Below are 14987 nucleotides of genomic sequence, written 5' to 3'. Positions count from 1 at the left end.
GCTGTCGGCTGGCCCTTGGCAGCGGTGACGCGTGGGCCATCGACACCAACACAGAGCGCTCAAGTCATCATGCACAGCGTGTTTCTATATATACGGTCGTCTTGCACTCGCGTGGGAGCGCGCAACGGTAGGTTACACCAGCTCCAATGCATCTACTCCATCGTACTCTCGGCGGCTTGGGCGATCTGGAGCTGGTTCAAGTTGCGGAGGTAGTCGAGCGTGTACTGGTTGTCGTTGCACCTACAACATATGGATATAAATATCAAGGTTTCAACTGAAACGCCAAGGTCGTACACGCGCGAGAGTTCGCTAAAGTGGATCACAATGCTCTTTTGGAGCGCACGGAGCGTACTGAGAAACTCGACCGAGTGCGCCTGGAGCATCGGGCCGTGTGCGTTCAGAATCGCGAGGCTCCAGCTCAAGTAGAACTCCAAGTGCGGGCTCTCGCCGAGGCCCTTGGCCAGCAGCGTAAGGAGGCGCTTGAGGTACGTATCGGTGAGCGACTGCGCGACAAGCACGATGCTGTCGTTCGGGACGCTCTCCAGGCAGAGGCGAATCAACGGCTCTTCGTTCAAATGGAGCGACATGAGCAGCGCCTACATCCCACGTGTTAGATCCACCGACATCTCAGCGTCCTTTCGTATACCTTGGTGAACTCGTGGCGCGCGAGCGTCGCGCGGATCGTGTCGGGCGTAATGTCTTCGTCCAAGTCAAACGGGTCGAACGTCAGCGTCTCGTCCAGCGAGTAAATGAGGAGGCCTTCGGTCGTCGCCGCCGCCCACGACCGACCGGTCGGCGAGAAGAGCACGGCCTTGGAGAAGATATCGAGGTGCTTGCGGCGAGCGCCGGGGTCCACCGCGCGCTTGGCGCCCACGAGCTGGTTGTCCTTGGTCACGTGACCGTCGATCGGGTCGACGTCGAGGTCCAGGGACTTTTTCGAACCGGCTTCCGTGAGCTCGGCCGTGTGCAGCTTGTCGAGGACGCCTTCGAGGCTGCGGTTGTGCGTGAGCTGGAACTTCTTGAGCAGCAAGTGCGAACGCGACGCGACCTCGTAGATGCAAATGTACTTGGACTGGCCGCCGGCAAGGACGACCGAGCCGTCGGCCGAGTAGCACACGGACGTAAAGTGCTTGGAGCGCGTGTTGTTCTTCGCTGTGATCGCGTCGGTCGAGTGGCGACCGCCCGAGACGTCCTTTTGGCCGTCAATCTGCCCGACCTGCTCCCCGTCGGCGATGTTCCAGAGGTTGAGCTGCCCGTTGAGCGTGGCCGAGCACACCTGCTTGCCGTCGGGGCGGAAAGCTACCGCAAGCACATCCGACGAGTGTGCGAGCGGCTCGATGAACGGCTTGTTCTGGTACACGTTCCAGACGCGGACCGTGTGGTCCCACGAGCCAGACGCGAGCAAGAGCTCTTCAGTCGTCGACGGCGAGAACGCGAGCGACGTCACCGGCGCCGTGTGCCCACTGAGCACATCGGTGAGGCGACCGGTCTGGAGCGACCAGACGTAGATGTGGAACGGGTCCAATGTGCCCGCGCACACAATCTGGCCACTCGTGTCGAGCGCCAGCGACAAGAACTGGACCGGGTTTGGCGTCGTGAGCACACGAAAGTTCTTGTACCGGTTGAGATCGAACGCACGGACTGTCCCGTCGAGAGAGCAGCTGACAACCGCTTGGCCGTTGGCCGAGAAAGCCACGCCCGTGACCGGCGCTTGGTGCTCGTGGAACGTCACGTAGCAAAAGCCCGACGTCGTGTCCCAGAGCTTGAGCTTGGCGTCGTCGGCGCCGGTCGCGAGCAGCCGGCCGTCCGGCGAGTACGCAAGCGCGTTCAGATCGAAAAAGTGGCCTTGCTGCTTGAGCACATACGTCTCCGACTTCCACTCCCACACGAGGAGCTGGCCGAGCGTCTGCGAGGCGAGCGCGAGCCACTCGCCGGACGCGTTGATCGCGACCGAGCTCAATCGGTGCTGCGTCACGCTGAGCGTGTGAATGTCGGCAAAGTCCGGCAGCGAGTAGAGGCCGAAGGTGCCATTGCCAAAGCCCACGGTCAAAAGGCTCGAGGCCGCGTGGAACGCGACGCAGTCGATCTTGGCGTACTCCATCTTGAAGACGTGCTTGTGCTTGGTCGACCACTTGACGCCACGCGCAATGATCGGCGTCTCGTCGTCGTCGTCCAAGTCGTCGTCGATGTCGTCGTAGTTGTGTTCCCAGCGGTACGCGCCGCCGTCGCGGCCGATCGTGTAGACGCTCGACCCATCTTCCGAGAAGAAGGCGCCCATGACCACGTCGCGATGGCCGACAAACGAGTAGGGCGTGAACGTCGGGTACGGCGTGATCGACCAGAGACGCACCGAGAGGTCCTTGGCCGACGAGAGGAAGAACTTCGAGTCGGGCGACCACTCGACCGTGAGCACGTCGCCGTGGTGGCCGCCGTACGTGCGGTGGTGCACGAAGGGCGCAAACTCGCGCTTGAGACCCGGCGCCTTCCACACCTGGATCTTGGTGCCATGGGTCACCGCAATGTACTTGTCGTCCGGGCTAAAGCGCAGCGCGCGGACCGGCGCCTTGAAGTTGAAGCGGTACAAGACAATGCCCTTCTTGAGGTTGACGAGGAGCGAATGGCCCTCTAGCCAACGCATGTCAGGAAGCGGGCGACGCAAGGCGGGCATGTACCTTCGTCGACAGCAATCAAGAGGCGCGAGTCGTGCGAGACGGCCATGGCAAAGACATTCGAGCGGCTCTCGAACGCAAAGGTGCGCGACGAGTTGCTAACAGAGCGAGACGATGCATGAGCCGACGAGCATGTGGCAGAGGCTGTACTTGATGAGGTCGAACATCGTGATGCGGTTGCCGACGGGACTCAGGAGCGCATTGCCATCCGGCGTGAAGACCACATTGCCTTGCGTGTACACCGTGCCACAGAGGTGGCTAAACTACGCGGACGCATGAGCCGCTGGCGCATGCAGCAAGCGTCTACCTCGTACGCGAACTTCATGCTTTTGGATTTCGGGCAATGCGACCCAACCAATCATAGCGTACGACTCCACACCAACAAATTTCCTCGAGTTTTGACCAATCAGAAGCGAGAAGCCCCGATCCAGAAGGTCCCCACTGCGCTACACAAGCACTCCCCAACGACGTCACTCGACGAATCAATAGCCTAACGTTACTAGACTATCCATTCGCTTTGTTGTCCTGGGAGTAGACCGACTCTTCAATAGGCTAGCCGACTCAAACGTGCAACTCTAGTGCACACTGAGCCGTTGGAATTTTGTTATCGGCAGCGGTAAAGTCCGACTCAGGCGCCATCAAGGGCAGTTGGTGCTATACACTTGACCGACAAGCACCGTCGATGGGCATTTTATACGTTGTGGCAAGGCGGCTTTGGCGACAGAGGTCGTCCAGCATGGCTTTCCCTAGAATGTAAGAATTTCGGGCCGTTGAAGCTACTGTACCGTCCAGTGCATGGGGACGACCCTCGACACTAAGAACTGCGTGGCAGCGTTACCTCGATTGCTCGTCGCTTCAAGGAATGAGTCGTCAGTCGTGTTGCGAGATGCAGGCCTTTGGCTTGCACCTTGCATAGCCCACCGAGCGCTTCCACGAGATATTACCCAAGTCTAGCTACAGGAGCTGCAGGACGAGCTCGTTTTAGTCGATTTTATTTAGTATCTCTGAACCACACTATTGTCATTGCTTTCTGCTCACTCCTCGTCTACGCAACGTTAGTCGAAGGGGTTGCTGTCAAGATGGCGCCGGTTTCAACCTGTGGCTTTTGATATTTAAATATCAATTGTGACAGTATTCCATGGCCACGGAATTGTTGGATTTCGACAACGCGCTTGGAAGCATGAACCACGAGAAGGCGTTCCTGGACCTCCTCGCGAGCTCGACCGAGCCGGTCGGTGACGACGTCGTGCGCAAGAGCTTCGGCGACCAATACGCCAAGCTGCCGGTGTGCATCAACCGGCTCATGGGCGAGGTAGACGTGTGCAGCATGCATGCGTGGCGCTCATGCTCGTCTGCGCTAGAGTCGCATCAAGATCTTGATGCAAGGCAGCAACGTGCTGTACCAGCTCGTGACCAAGGAAGAGTCGGAGCGCATGCAAGGCCTCTCGTACGCACCTTGCTTGCATGACGGCCATGGTCGCGACGATGCCATGCTGTAGGGGCGAACACCGCGCCGTCCTCCACGAGATTGAAAAGTCGGGCAACAAGGGCGTCTGGACGCGCGATATCAAGATGCAGACCAATCTGCCCGAGGTAGAGCCAACGTCGTTCATGGCATGCACTGCAGCGTATGGCGATGCTAGATGACGATCCGCAAGATCATTCGCACGCTCGAGTCGCGCCATCTCGTCAAGGCCGTCAAGTCGATCAGCCAAAAGAACAAGAAACTCTACATGCTCTACGACCTCGGTACGGCGCTCTCACTTACGGGCGACGTCGCATGCCTTGTCTAGTGCCATCGCGGGACATCACGGGCGGCCCGTGGTACAACGAGCAAGAGTTTGACCACGACTTTATCGATACGCTGAGCAACTTTGTGTGCCAATTCATCCGCGCCAAGGTAGACTACGTTGCCATATCGATTCCTGCTCATGGGCCACGTAGGGCGTCGTGACGCTGCAGCAAATCACCGACAAGGTCCACGAGTCGGGGATCGCCAAGGTGTCGCTGGGCCCAGACGAGATGATGTCAATTGTCAACACGCTCATTTACGACGAACGCATCGAGGAAGTCCGGACGGCGCGGCTTGCCAACGGCGTACGTTGCCTTATCATTTTCTGGTGCATTTTCCGATATTTATATTTTGCTATGTAGGAGATGCGCGATGTCTCGTACAAGATCTGCCGCGACGTGAGCGTGTTTGACGGGCTTTCGGAGGCGCCGTGCGGCGTCTGCCCCGTCTTTGAGCAGTGCGCCGATGGCAACATTGTCTCGCCGGCCACGTGCGTGTACCTCACCAAGTGGATGAACGTCGCCGACGACCTTTTCTAATATTCGTGCCTGCTCTCCGATTGTTCCTAGTCATTTAGTCGGTCCTTTGTCAAGATGCCTCACAAGAGTCGTTGATTTAGTAGGTGATTTAGTATTACGAAAGGGGTGACGGTGGTCGCGTGCGACCATATAAAATTAAACGCAGCAACAACGCTAGCTGCACGACGGGTACACTTGCTCCCAGACCTTGATCGTCTTGTCCTTGTCGAGCGCGCCGGACGCCAGCATCGCCTTCATCGGGTGCGCGGCGACCGCCAGCACCGCGTCCGTGTGCCCCGAGAGCACTTGGACTTTCTCTTGGGTCTGGACGTCGTAGAGCACGATCGTGTTGTCTTCGGACCCCGAGATGATTGTGGGCGGCCCCCCGTGCAGAGAAAACGTCGAGAAGACGCAGAACGAGCTGTTGACGTGGCCGCTGTACGTCTTGATGACGCGGTTCCGGGCGTAGTCCCAGAGCCGAAGCCGGCCGTCGAGCGTGCTCACGAGCACAAAGCGGCCGTTGGGCGAAAACTTGGCAAACGAGACGGGAATGATCGCGTCGTTGAGCTCGTTTGAGAGCGTGAGCGTGTTGAGGCACTGCCCGGACGCCACGTCCCAGATACGGCACAGGCCGTCGTAGCTAATTGAGATCACCATGAGCACACCGACAAGTAGGCACGGGTCGCACCTGCTTGTGACGAGCAGCGTGCCGTCGCGGTTGAACGACGAAGCAGTCACGGGATCCGAGTGCGCGGGCAAAATGCGCACGGCGCGGCCCGTGCGCACGTCCCAGAGGCGCGCGGATTCGTCAAAGGACGCGCTCGCGAGCAGCGTGCCTTGCGGATTAAAGTTGACGGAAAACACATAGTTGGCGTGGCCGCGCAGCGTCGAGACGGTCTCGCTCGACTCGGTGTCCCAGATCTTGACCGTGCAGTCGTCGGACGCCGACGCGATGAAGCGGGCGTTCGCCGACCACGAGATGTCTGAGATGCCCTGCTCGTGGCCCTCCAACGTCTGCTCGAGCGCGCCCGTGCTCGCATTCCATATCTTGACCGTCTTGTCGGGCGCTACACATCGGCGACATGAGGCCCTGCATCGGCAAGCTGGGCGTCGACGTACAGGCCGACGCGAGGAGGTTGCCAAAGTTGCTAAACTCGATGCTCGAGATGGCCTTCTTGTGGCCGAGGCAGGTAAACTTGACCTGGTACGGGGCGCGGCCGGCGCTGCTCGATGGCTTCGTGGCGGTGGCCGGGAGGACCGCGTCGACTGTCGCCATGCTGCTGCTGGCCTCGGACGACGGACCTCGCGCGTTACTCTTCGATTCCTGGACTGCTCTGACTCGGCCCAGGCCCTAGCGGCATAGAACCTCCACAAGCAGCGAAAAACTGCGCACCAAAGCTCCCGGCAAGCGGACCTCTCTGGATTTATACTGGCTTCAGATATAGTTTGTGACAGGATATACATTCTCACAGGATCTACCAGTGCTCAACGTGGCGATGGAAGCGCGTTCTGAACGGCACGGGGACCTTGCGCCTCTACGGCCATTTGCATACACTGTACTGTTGCAGTGGGCGTACATAGGACGAAAGAGGCGTATTCGCTTTGACGCGATCGGCGACCTGGGGTTTGTCGAGGCCATGAGGCAATACGTGGTGTCCTAGCAAGGTGCGAGCGTGCAGGTGCGTCTTGGTGGACCTCGTCCGCGTGTTGATTGCTGTGTTTTTGCCGTCTATTCGTGGTGCTCGCTAGCTAGCTGTGCGTGTGGAGATCGTACGGAGAAGGGGGCGCTCTGAGAGGGATCTTGGAATATATGGATTTGCAGAGGGTATTGGCGGCGCACGGCGATTCATTGTGACAGGATATTCCGGCGAGCATCGAAGCACGTGGGGTCGAATAAAATTATACACTCATCATACAAATCGCAAGCTAATTTAATGAATTGAGGGCAATCCCGTGCATTTTTCTGTCAGGCTGGACGCCACTCATTTGCGCGGCTTGAAGGCGCTTGCAGCCGGCGTGTCTTCTCAGCTAGTACTCTAGTGAGGTATATCAAGAGCACCGAGTAGATTCCATTTGAACAGGCATTTTAATGGGAAAAGAACGAAGGAGGAGGATCGATTGCTTTGTGACGCGGACGACGGTCGTTGGTTGTCTTGGTCCCTAGACATCGTACCCTAGTCGACAGACAATAATCTGTGATCCTCGACCACGCGCACGGGTGTGCTATTGCACACAGATCGCACCAATCACATCGCGTTCCGACCCTGTGCCGCGATGGGATTGGTCGGTTGTGGTTGCTGTACACTAGCGTATCTGAGATAAGTTCTCACTCGATCACAAGCATGTCGCCAATGCAGCAAATTCCAGCACAAACCTATTTGGTCATTTGCCGTGTAGCTACAGAAGACGAGCAATATACACAGTTAAAGGACAATCTATGCGCATCTTGTTTGCTCCTTCTCCAAGCTCCGACCGATTTCGTTGTATACTGCTCGATGATTGGCTCACGTAATGGTCTTGGTGGGTTTACGTGTGCAGCAAAAGGACGTTTTTGTGTTGCCGTGAGTAATGTCGTGTATGGTTTATAAACATTATTATTTGTTGAGAAACAGCGTCGGGTTGCTGTTTCGGTACAGCGTTTGCAAGCCCCAGCGTCGACGGCGCTGCCAGTTCATAGACATGTGCCGCATCGTCATGCACGATGGCGTTCTGGCAAAGTGGCCGTTGACAGCATCGCTGTTGCGGAATAAACCCTCGAGCCTTGATACTGGTATTAGCAGCAACAACGTCGTCGAGTGGCCTTGGCCTTGGCCACCGGCTCGCCGACCGGCTACAACTCCCGACTACGCTGTCTACACGATCAAAATCATATTCATGTACATTCTCGCTGGACACTCCCCACCGCTCCCCACCCAAGCTCCCCACCTGCCCGATGCGAGGACGAGGTCGCGTCACCAGCCTTGTTTCGCAAGCCTACGACGCAGCGATCGCATAGGAAAGGGGCTGCGTCGACGACACCGTCGTTGTGCTGACCACCGCACTAGTGTCGACGGCGGTATGACACACGAGCGAGTCCCACGACAAGAGCCGGAAGCGACCACGGTTATCGTGGTTGTACGACGGTCGCGTCGATCCGGACTGCGCCACATTGCTCACATCCGGTCCCACACATCGCGCAGCGTTAGTAACCAGTGCAGTTGCAACGGCGGGCTGCGACGCGCGATGCCTCGAGCGCGTGAGAACCAAGTAGCGGACACGGCCGTCGATCCGCAGCCCACGGCGGCTCCCTGCACCAAGCCACGCCTCCTAGTCAGTGCAGCAAGTCCATTCTAGTCGATTGGCTGATGCATTCTAGTCGGGTCGACGCGTCCACGCGTACTGTAGTGGTGTCAACGGCTGCGAAACCACAATCGCCGCCTTTCCGACATTACCTTTTGGTGACCTTGCACTTTCTATTGGCGCCTTGACGTTGAACGCGTTAAAGTCACTGGACGCGATTTTGAAGTGGATTGGGGCGTCCTTTCGGCGTGGCGGTCAACCTCTCCTACACGAAAACCACTTGCAAGTGCGGGTGCGCGGCAACGAAGCACGATGCGCGCAATAGCGTCGTGTGATCACATTACTCGGCCTGCTGCGAAACGCGTTAAAGTACGTTAAACATCTGTTAAACGCCTCTGTCACGCCCACGAGGACTGATCTGCGTGCGGTGAGTCACATCGACATCTGAGCGCGTTGGATTCCGCATCGCGCGCCAGTCTTGCATTTGCGCCAGCATGTTCCTCGGGTCGCAGAACGGCAGCGAGCACTTTCGGCGGACGGCGCAGCAGACGCGGACGACGCGGGCGTCGGCCGAGTTGGAGCGATGGCCGCGCACATTTCTCGAAGACGCGAAAAAGATGACGGACGACGCCGTCCTCATGCGCGGCGAGTCGATCACGCGCCACATCCGCCAGAAGATTGCGATCCAGCACGACCTACTTCGGCACAACGAGACGCCGATCCGGTCCGACTATAGCAGCGCGACCGCTACGTACACGGTGTTTGCGTCGACGCTCCTCACTGCGTCGCTCGCCGAGGTGCTCAACGTTTTTTCGTGCGACGCGCAGCTCGGCTTTCAAGCGTTCCTCGCTCGTATCTTTGGCGCCGAGCTCATTGAGGTCAAAACCGCGCGCCGGCTAGCGACCGGCGTCGCACCGTGTGTGCGCGACGACGACGACGACAGCGCCACCGTTGTCTCGGACGTCCCGAGCAGCCAAAGCGACCGGGACGAAGTCCCGAAGCGCAGCCTGGCCGGCGCCATCAAGCACGCCAAGTTTGAAACCAAACGCTTCTTTTCGCGGACGCGGCACGACTTGGTGTTTCTGGATGCGATGCAGCAACCGTCGCCGTCGTCGGTGCTCCGCGCCTTCAAATCGCTCGACAACCCGCTCGTGTACCGCATGGTCGACGCGAAATGCAAGCTCCAGCACGTCACGTCGCTCCTCTTTGGCTACCACATTGAAGACGTCGGCTCCGACCGCGTCCAAATGGCGTTTTATGGCAACCATTTCGGGCCAAAGCCGAGCGGGTCGTCGTCGCCCGGCGCGTTCGGTCACCATGTGCTCCACCGGCTGGCGAAAGGCCTTGCGATCCTCGCCGATGCCGTTGTCCGACGACGCCTCGCAGCGCACATCACAACGGTCGACGCCACCGCGCTCCACTCGGACGCGTGCACGCGCTGTCTCAAGCGCACGCCGCTCCGCAAACAGGTCGTGTGCCGGCTCTGCGGCCTCAACTTTTGCCACGCGTGCTCGAGCATTGAGCGCGTCGAGTCGACGAACGGCGTTTGCTTTGAGCTCCGCGTGTGTCGTGTCTGCTACGAGCAGTGCAAGGCCAAGTACATTTTAACCAACAAGGTGCTCGCGACCACGTCGCTGACGGCGGCCGCGACACCGGTCGCACCGACTGGCTCGATGCGCCGACCGAGTGCCCGCCAGCAGCGCGTGAGCCGAGCAGGCAAGCAGCTCGTGCAGGCGCTCAAGCACTCCAAAATTGCGACCCACGAAGAGCTTTTGCATCGGATTAGCGAGCTCAGCGAAGACGGCTCGAGCCAGTCGTTCTGCCAAACCGATGTCATGCAGCTGCTGCAGTCGCTGCCGGAAGAGAGCACGACGCCTCGGAACCTGCGCCACTCGTTCATGACGCCGAAAAGCACGACGCCAACGTCATCCTCGTCCTCCTCGTCAGCACCAATGACAACGACGACGACACCGACAGCGCGCCCAAAGATTGATCTCTGGACCGGCTTTCGAACGCCGCGCGGCAGCGACTACAAGGCGCAAGACCACAGTGGTCGCTTTGACCGTCTCTCGAGCTCTGAGAGCGAAGCACCGCCACGGCCTACGCCGCCCAGTACTCTGCCGAGCCGGGCGAGCATGCCGCAGCCCAAGACGATGGTCATGCCGACACCAGCGCGGACCACGTTTGTGACACCACCACCGACAAAGGCATCGGCGGTGCCGCCGCCCCGCGCCGTGTCGGCGTCGTCACCGCGGACACCAATGGGCCGTACGCGCAGCTCGATTCAGATGGAGATTACGCTGCAACATTCGCAGGAAGCCGAGCAGCTCCGGCAAAACATCTTTGTCGACCACGAGATGAACGCGGTGCTGGACGCCATGTGCGAGTCGCTCGTGCAGGATGTCGAGGTCGCCCAAGCGTATGTGTGCGTCGTCTACAAGGGCCAGTGCATCCTCAAGGCGGCGTTTGGCGACAACGTGCCGCACATGATTTCGCCGGCGTGTGCGCTGAACCTGGCCGTGCTCTCGAGCCGGACACCCATGTTTGTCTCGGATGCGAGCGTGGACGCGCGGTTTGCCGCGTCGCCGCGCGTCACGGGCGCCGAGAACATTCGCTTTTTCTATGGTGTGCCGCTCGTGACGAGTGACGGCATTGAACTCGGCACGTTGTCGATCGCAGACGACATGCCCCGCGGCCGTATGGCTGCGACGGCCAAGGACAAGATGGCGCGCGTCGCCGCCGACATGTTGGCCCTCATGGAGCAGCGGAGCCGCGTCGCGCTCCTGTAAGCTGATGCACCGTACATTATTATTTAGTCGTCGTTATCTGTATCGACTTTGTGTACGCTGTGGTGGCGAGGGCTCGGGTTGCAGCGTGTCAAAGCGGGTTAGGGTCGTTCATGTAGTTTCAAAGTAGCGACTCTAGTCCTTATAAAATATCTCTGTTATAAGTGTTGTGGTCGACGACACTGTAGTCCCTTCCATGCTTATTCTGCTGCACGTGGCAGAATGACATTTTCAACTCTCTGAGTCTCCTTTACTCGCATTTTTGTCGATCGACGCGATCGCAGAGGCGATATCGTGTCTGGACGCAGGTCAAAACCCCACTTTTCAAATGGCACTGAAGTATGAGTATACAAGGCAGCTAGCAAGTACGATGAAGAGGCAGGACGGCGCCGAACTCAAACGGACACTCGGCCTCGGGCACGACGACAAATGTGCGCCAGCTCTTGATATCAAACACGTGCAAAACACCGTGGTAGCGCCACGTCACAAGGCCGCCCATGACGGCAGTCATGCGGTCCATGTACGCGTGGCCATGGACGATCCAGTTGGTCATGTTGGACGAGTAGACACTAGTGGTGTTTAGAAGAAGCGATGGCGTTGGCACGAACGGGAGCTTGGGGTATCGCAGTCGCTCGACACAAGCCGCCAAAAAGACACAGCCGAGACAGAGACCGACGTCAACGCCGACGCGGCTTCCATGACCGAGCTCAACGTAGCCGCTCGTACACTCCAGAGCTACGTCCATGTCAATGTACCGGCAGCTTCGGCGCACGTAGGCAGTGTACTCTCGGGGGTCCATGAACGACCAGGCGGCCGCGACCAAGCACGCTGCGACCGAGCTCTTCCACGCATACAATCGCGTGTACTGCCGTGTGACACAGCTGAAGAGGTCGTTGGCGATGTAGACCAGCCATGTGAGCTCGGACGAAGCCAGGAGAGTCGGAAACCATTCTGGCGCCGACACTTGAAAGCGAGCACCGACGCCGAATGCCTGGAGCTGCAAGGGCGGTGTGTTGAGCAGCCAAAGCGCCGTGATACCTCGGATGATGAGCAGCGTCCGACCAATCCACGCGTGGCCAATGAGTCGGTTTAGCGCGAAGAGGTTCATGCCTTCAATGTAGCCGCGGCAAACAAAGATAGCATAGTAGGCAGCAACTCCCGCACCCACCATGATGGCGCCCGTGACGTACCGGACACACTGCTGACAGACGTACGAGAGGCGTGTCGGGATCGCCGCTTCGGTTGGCAAGAGCGTTGAGAGGGGCGTGAAGCGGGACATGCTCGTGACCGTGCCGCCGTCGCCTTGAAACGAGACAACTTCGCGCTGACCGACAACCCACTCGGCGAGATAGTTCCAGCCAAAGCACGTCCAGGGGCGGTCGGTTGGCTCCAGAATATTGATTCGGTATAGCTCGATGACGCCTCTGCGGTTGATGTACTGGGTCGTCTCGATCGAGAGAGATCGGGTGTCAGTCTCGGCTGCAACTGCCAATGCTTTGAGCGTTGTTGAATCCGACAAGAATGTTCTTGCGTATGAATAGGACGCGTGGTAGATGGCCTCGCAGTTGGGCTCGGCGTACACATCACTTGCACAAAAAGCGGCGAAGTCGAACGTTGGCTGAAGTTGATGTACTGCGTCAAAGGCCGCGAGGGCAAAGATAAGACCGGTCCTAGATGGGGTAAAGAAGTCCAGGTACCCCCAGCCACACACCGTATCGATACCAAAGAGCGTCAGCAGTGCGCCTGATGGTGGGGTTCCCGGAAGGTCGCTGCCGCACATGAGGTTACCCCCCACGAGGCGCACGCTTGTGTCATTGAGCAGAGCCTGCGGCAGCTGACCAATGTATGTCTTGGCCGGCAGATTGAGAAATTGCTTCTGCGCTTCAAGGTTGGTGCTAGTTGCAGTCGCGATCGTGTGCAGAACGTAGCGGTAGAACGCAAGCAGCGACGCTGGACAGCTTACGTACACCATGTCGACAGCGCCAAATGGTCCCAAACATGTGTCATAGAGTGCCAAACCAGCGTTCAGCGGCGACGAGAGCGTCAGATTTTCAAAGAGCAAACTCGCGCGTGTCGCATTCGCAAAGGCAAAGTGGGGACTGTTGCGCAAGAGCGACAAGCCACCGACGCTGGTCGCATTATTGCTCACGGCCCAGAGGTCGCTCGCGAGTCCCCAGTACATACGATGCGACGTCTGGTAGTCGAGGTGCACGATGCCTCGGCGCTCACTGATCGGCAGACTGTACGAGAGACCGAACGGCGTCGAGATGACCATCGAATCACTGAGACCCGTGTCTTTGAAGTTTTGCCACTGCAACAAGAATACCGAGATGTCATGGCTCGCCCAGTACTCGACTTCTTCTGGTACGGACAGAGTATTTGACTGGACATGCTGCAGCCACTGACGACCCTCGACAGACGCGGCCAAGTCGTTGCCCATACCAATATCGAACGAGGTGCCCCAGCACGATCGCCACACCGTCCAGTCTTGTAGATTGCGCAGACTCGTCTCGAGGTACCGGGCGCCATTGAGCTGGCTGAGAGCTGCGCACCGAGCCTGTCGCTGGCTCGTGCTGGCCATCTCCCACGTCCGATCTAGGTCGAGCCAGCAGTACTGCGTAAACATCCACGGCATTTGACACGGATGCATGGCCCGGAGACCAGCCACTAGCTCTTGCAACGGCGCCGACGCATTGAAGAGGTACCGGCGCGCCACCGTGGGATACCACGCGACGGTGGTGGCGGACGAGTTGTATGACTGCAGTGGGTCCCCGAACGCTGGGTCGTGCAGTGCAATCGAAGCGTCAGTGGACGTGAGGAGCTGGCGGTTGAACGTATTGGCAAGGAAGGCGTGCATGCCAGTAGCGTTGAAGCCGGCCCAGCCATAGTCGTTGGCCAGCGCTGTCTCCAGGACGCTCAGGTAGGCAGCGTTACTCCAGAGAGTGATGCCAATGTAGCCTAAACCTGTGCACCGGAGGAATCGCTGAACAGACTTGCGGCCCAAGACGGAATGAGAGACCCTCGAAGGTAGCGATAGGATCGACGGTTCGCTGAATGACAGCACTATGGCGAGGTCTCGTAACGTACTAGTAGCATCCAGCGCTTCGTCATTTGACTGAATAAGAAGCCACAGCTTGAGATCAAACACGTGAACGCGGTTTCGCCAGGTCAGCGGCACGAGACCGCACATGACCGCCGTGACCAAGCTCAGTCGGTGGCCCGTCGTAGCGACGTGCAGCGGTGCCATCGGGGGTATTAGAGCACTTGGGCGAGGCGACGCACGAATATCCGGGAACCAAAGCGACCAGAGAAATGACGCGGTAATGGCCGCTCCAACGACCGCTCCGAGAACCACACTTCGTTCCAAACTGCCGACGCTGATGCTGCCATTGACACAATACGTCATTTGGTCCATGTTGACAGCATAACACTCTCGGCCGAGCTGAGTCGTCAAGGCGACAGGCGCCAACTGGTCGATTAAGCCGATCGCGAGACAGCCAAGCAACGGAATTGGCAGCGCAGACCTGGCGGCACTCAGTGGAAGCAGCACGCCGTGGGCCACGTGGGCGAGCCAGAGGCTGTCCAGTGCCAACACGATCGATATCCAAATCGACCGCGGCGCTAGCACGAGACGTGTGATTCCATGCAAAGACATTGTGTCGAGTGGCACCGTGGCCAAGCACAGAATGGCCGCAACACTGCGACATATTAGTAGATTTCGACTCACCCACACCGATGCGACTAAAGGACTAAAGTGAAACCAGTCGTAGTCAGCGCTGCCGCTCACACTGCGCAGTCCAAAGACAAGCCCGGAGAGAATGGTAAGCGTGCCTGTCGTGATGGTCGCAAGGTACCATAGGTACGGGCCAAGTGCCGCCGGTGGTACGATCGGGTCAGCGACCACCGGAGCGTACAAGCCAGAGAGGAGCGTGTACGAAGTCAC

At 58.7% G+C, this 14987-nt stretch overlaps 5 protein-coding genes across 5 annotated transcripts; 2 read left to right on the top strand and 3 right to left on the bottom strand.

Annotated features, from left to right (window-relative positions):
* Positions 1 to 58: 58 nt before the first annotated feature.
* On the bottom strand, positions 59 to 3015 carry SDRG_00222 (hypothetical protein). Its single transcript, XM_008605690.1, has 6 exons — positions 2977 to 3015; positions 2820 to 2932; positions 2673 to 2767; positions 647 to 2625; positions 295 to 596; positions 59 to 240 (listed from the first exon to the last, which is right to left on the bottom strand). The coding sequence occupies exons 1-6, from the start codon at positions 2992 to 2994 to the stop codon at positions 153 to 155; spliced, it is 2595 nt and encodes an 864-aa protein (XP_008603912.1). The 5' UTR covers positions 2995 to 3015; the 3' UTR covers positions 59 to 152.
* A 792-nt stretch (positions 3016 to 3807) lies between these two features.
* On the top strand, positions 3808 to 5000 carry SDRG_00221 (hypothetical protein; the record flags this gene model as incomplete). The annotated part of the gene is made up of 7 exons (XM_008605689.1): positions 3808 to 3981; positions 4031 to 4116; positions 4169 to 4262; positions 4313 to 4418; positions 4463 to 4569; positions 4614 to 4766; positions 4824 to 5000. The coding sequence occupies 7 exons, from the start codon at positions 3808 to 3810 to the stop codon at positions 4998 to 5000; spliced, it is 897 nt and encodes a 298-aa protein (XP_008603911.1).
* Positions 5001 to 5045: 45 nt separating this feature from the next.
* On the bottom strand, positions 5046 to 6350 carry SDRG_00220 (hypothetical protein). Its single transcript, XM_008605688.1, has 3 exons — positions 6099 to 6350; positions 5668 to 6046; positions 5046 to 5619 (listed from the first exon to the last, which is right to left on the bottom strand). Exons 1-3 carry the CDS (start codon positions 6253 to 6255, stop codon positions 5154 to 5156), a joined length of 1002 nt encoding a protein of 333 aa, XP_008603910.1. The 5' UTR covers positions 6256 to 6350; the 3' UTR covers positions 5046 to 5153.
* Positions 6351 to 8677: 2327 nt separating this feature from the next.
* SDRG_00219 (hypothetical protein) lies at positions 8678 to 11232 on the top strand. The gene has a single exon (XM_008605687.1). The coding sequence runs from the start codon at positions 8753 to 8755 to the stop codon at positions 11045 to 11047; it is 2295 nt and encodes a 764-aa protein (XP_008603909.1). The 5' UTR covers positions 8678 to 8752; the 3' UTR covers positions 11048 to 11232.
* Positions 11233 to 11282: 50 nt separating this feature from the next.
* Positions 11283 to 14291, bottom strand: SDRG_00218 (hypothetical protein; the record flags this gene model as incomplete). The annotated part of the gene is made up of 2 exons (XM_008605686.1): positions 11283 to 14002; positions 14132 to 14291. The coding sequence occupies 2 exons, from the start codon at positions 14289 to 14291 to the stop codon at positions 11403 to 11405; spliced, it is 2760 nt and encodes a 919-aa protein (XP_008603908.1). The 3' UTR covers positions 11283 to 11402.
* Between the last annotated feature and the right edge of the window lie 696 nt (positions 14292 to 14987).

The sequence above is a fragment of the Saprolegnia diclina genome (genome assembly GCF_000281045.1).
Source record: "Saprolegnia diclina VS20 unplaced genomic scaffold supercont1.1, whole genome shotgun sequence".
In the NCBI taxonomy this organism is placed as follows: domain Eukaryota; phylum Oomycota; class Saprolegniomycetes; order Saprolegniales; family Saprolegniaceae; genus Saprolegnia; species Saprolegnia diclina.
The sequence above is the reverse complement of the archived record's forward strand: the minus strand, read 5'-3'. Positions and strand labels throughout refer to the sequence as shown.

Excerpts from the sequence above, each read along its gene's own strand:
- SDRG_00222 (XM_008605690.1), bottom strand. Across the intron at positions 2,626-2,672 it reads CTTGATTGCTGTCGACGAAG|AGGGCCATTCGCTCCTCGTC; the intron begins GTACATGCCCGC and ends TGCGTTGGCTAG. Across the intron at positions 241-294 it reads TTTAGCGAACTCTCGCGCGT|GTGCAACGACAACCAGTACA; the intron begins GTACGACCTTGG and ends CATATGTTGTAG.
- SDRG_00220 (XM_008605688.1), bottom strand. The coding sequence starts at position 6,255 with ATGGCGACAGTCGACGCGGTCCTCCCGGCCACCGCCACGAAGCCATCG. Across the intron at positions 6,047-6,098 it reads CAACCTCCTCGCGTCGGCCT|CGCCCGACAAGACGGTCAAG; the intron begins GTACGTCGACGC and ends GCCGATGTGTAG. Across the intron at positions 5,620-5,667 it reads ACGCTGCTCGTCACAAGCAG|CTACGACGGCCTGTGCCGTA; the intron begins GTGCGACCCGTG and ends GATCTCAATTAG.
- SDRG_00219 (XM_008605687.1), top strand. The coding sequence starts at position 8,753 with ATGTTCCTCGGGTCGCAGAACGGCAGCGAGCACTTTCGGCGGACGGCG.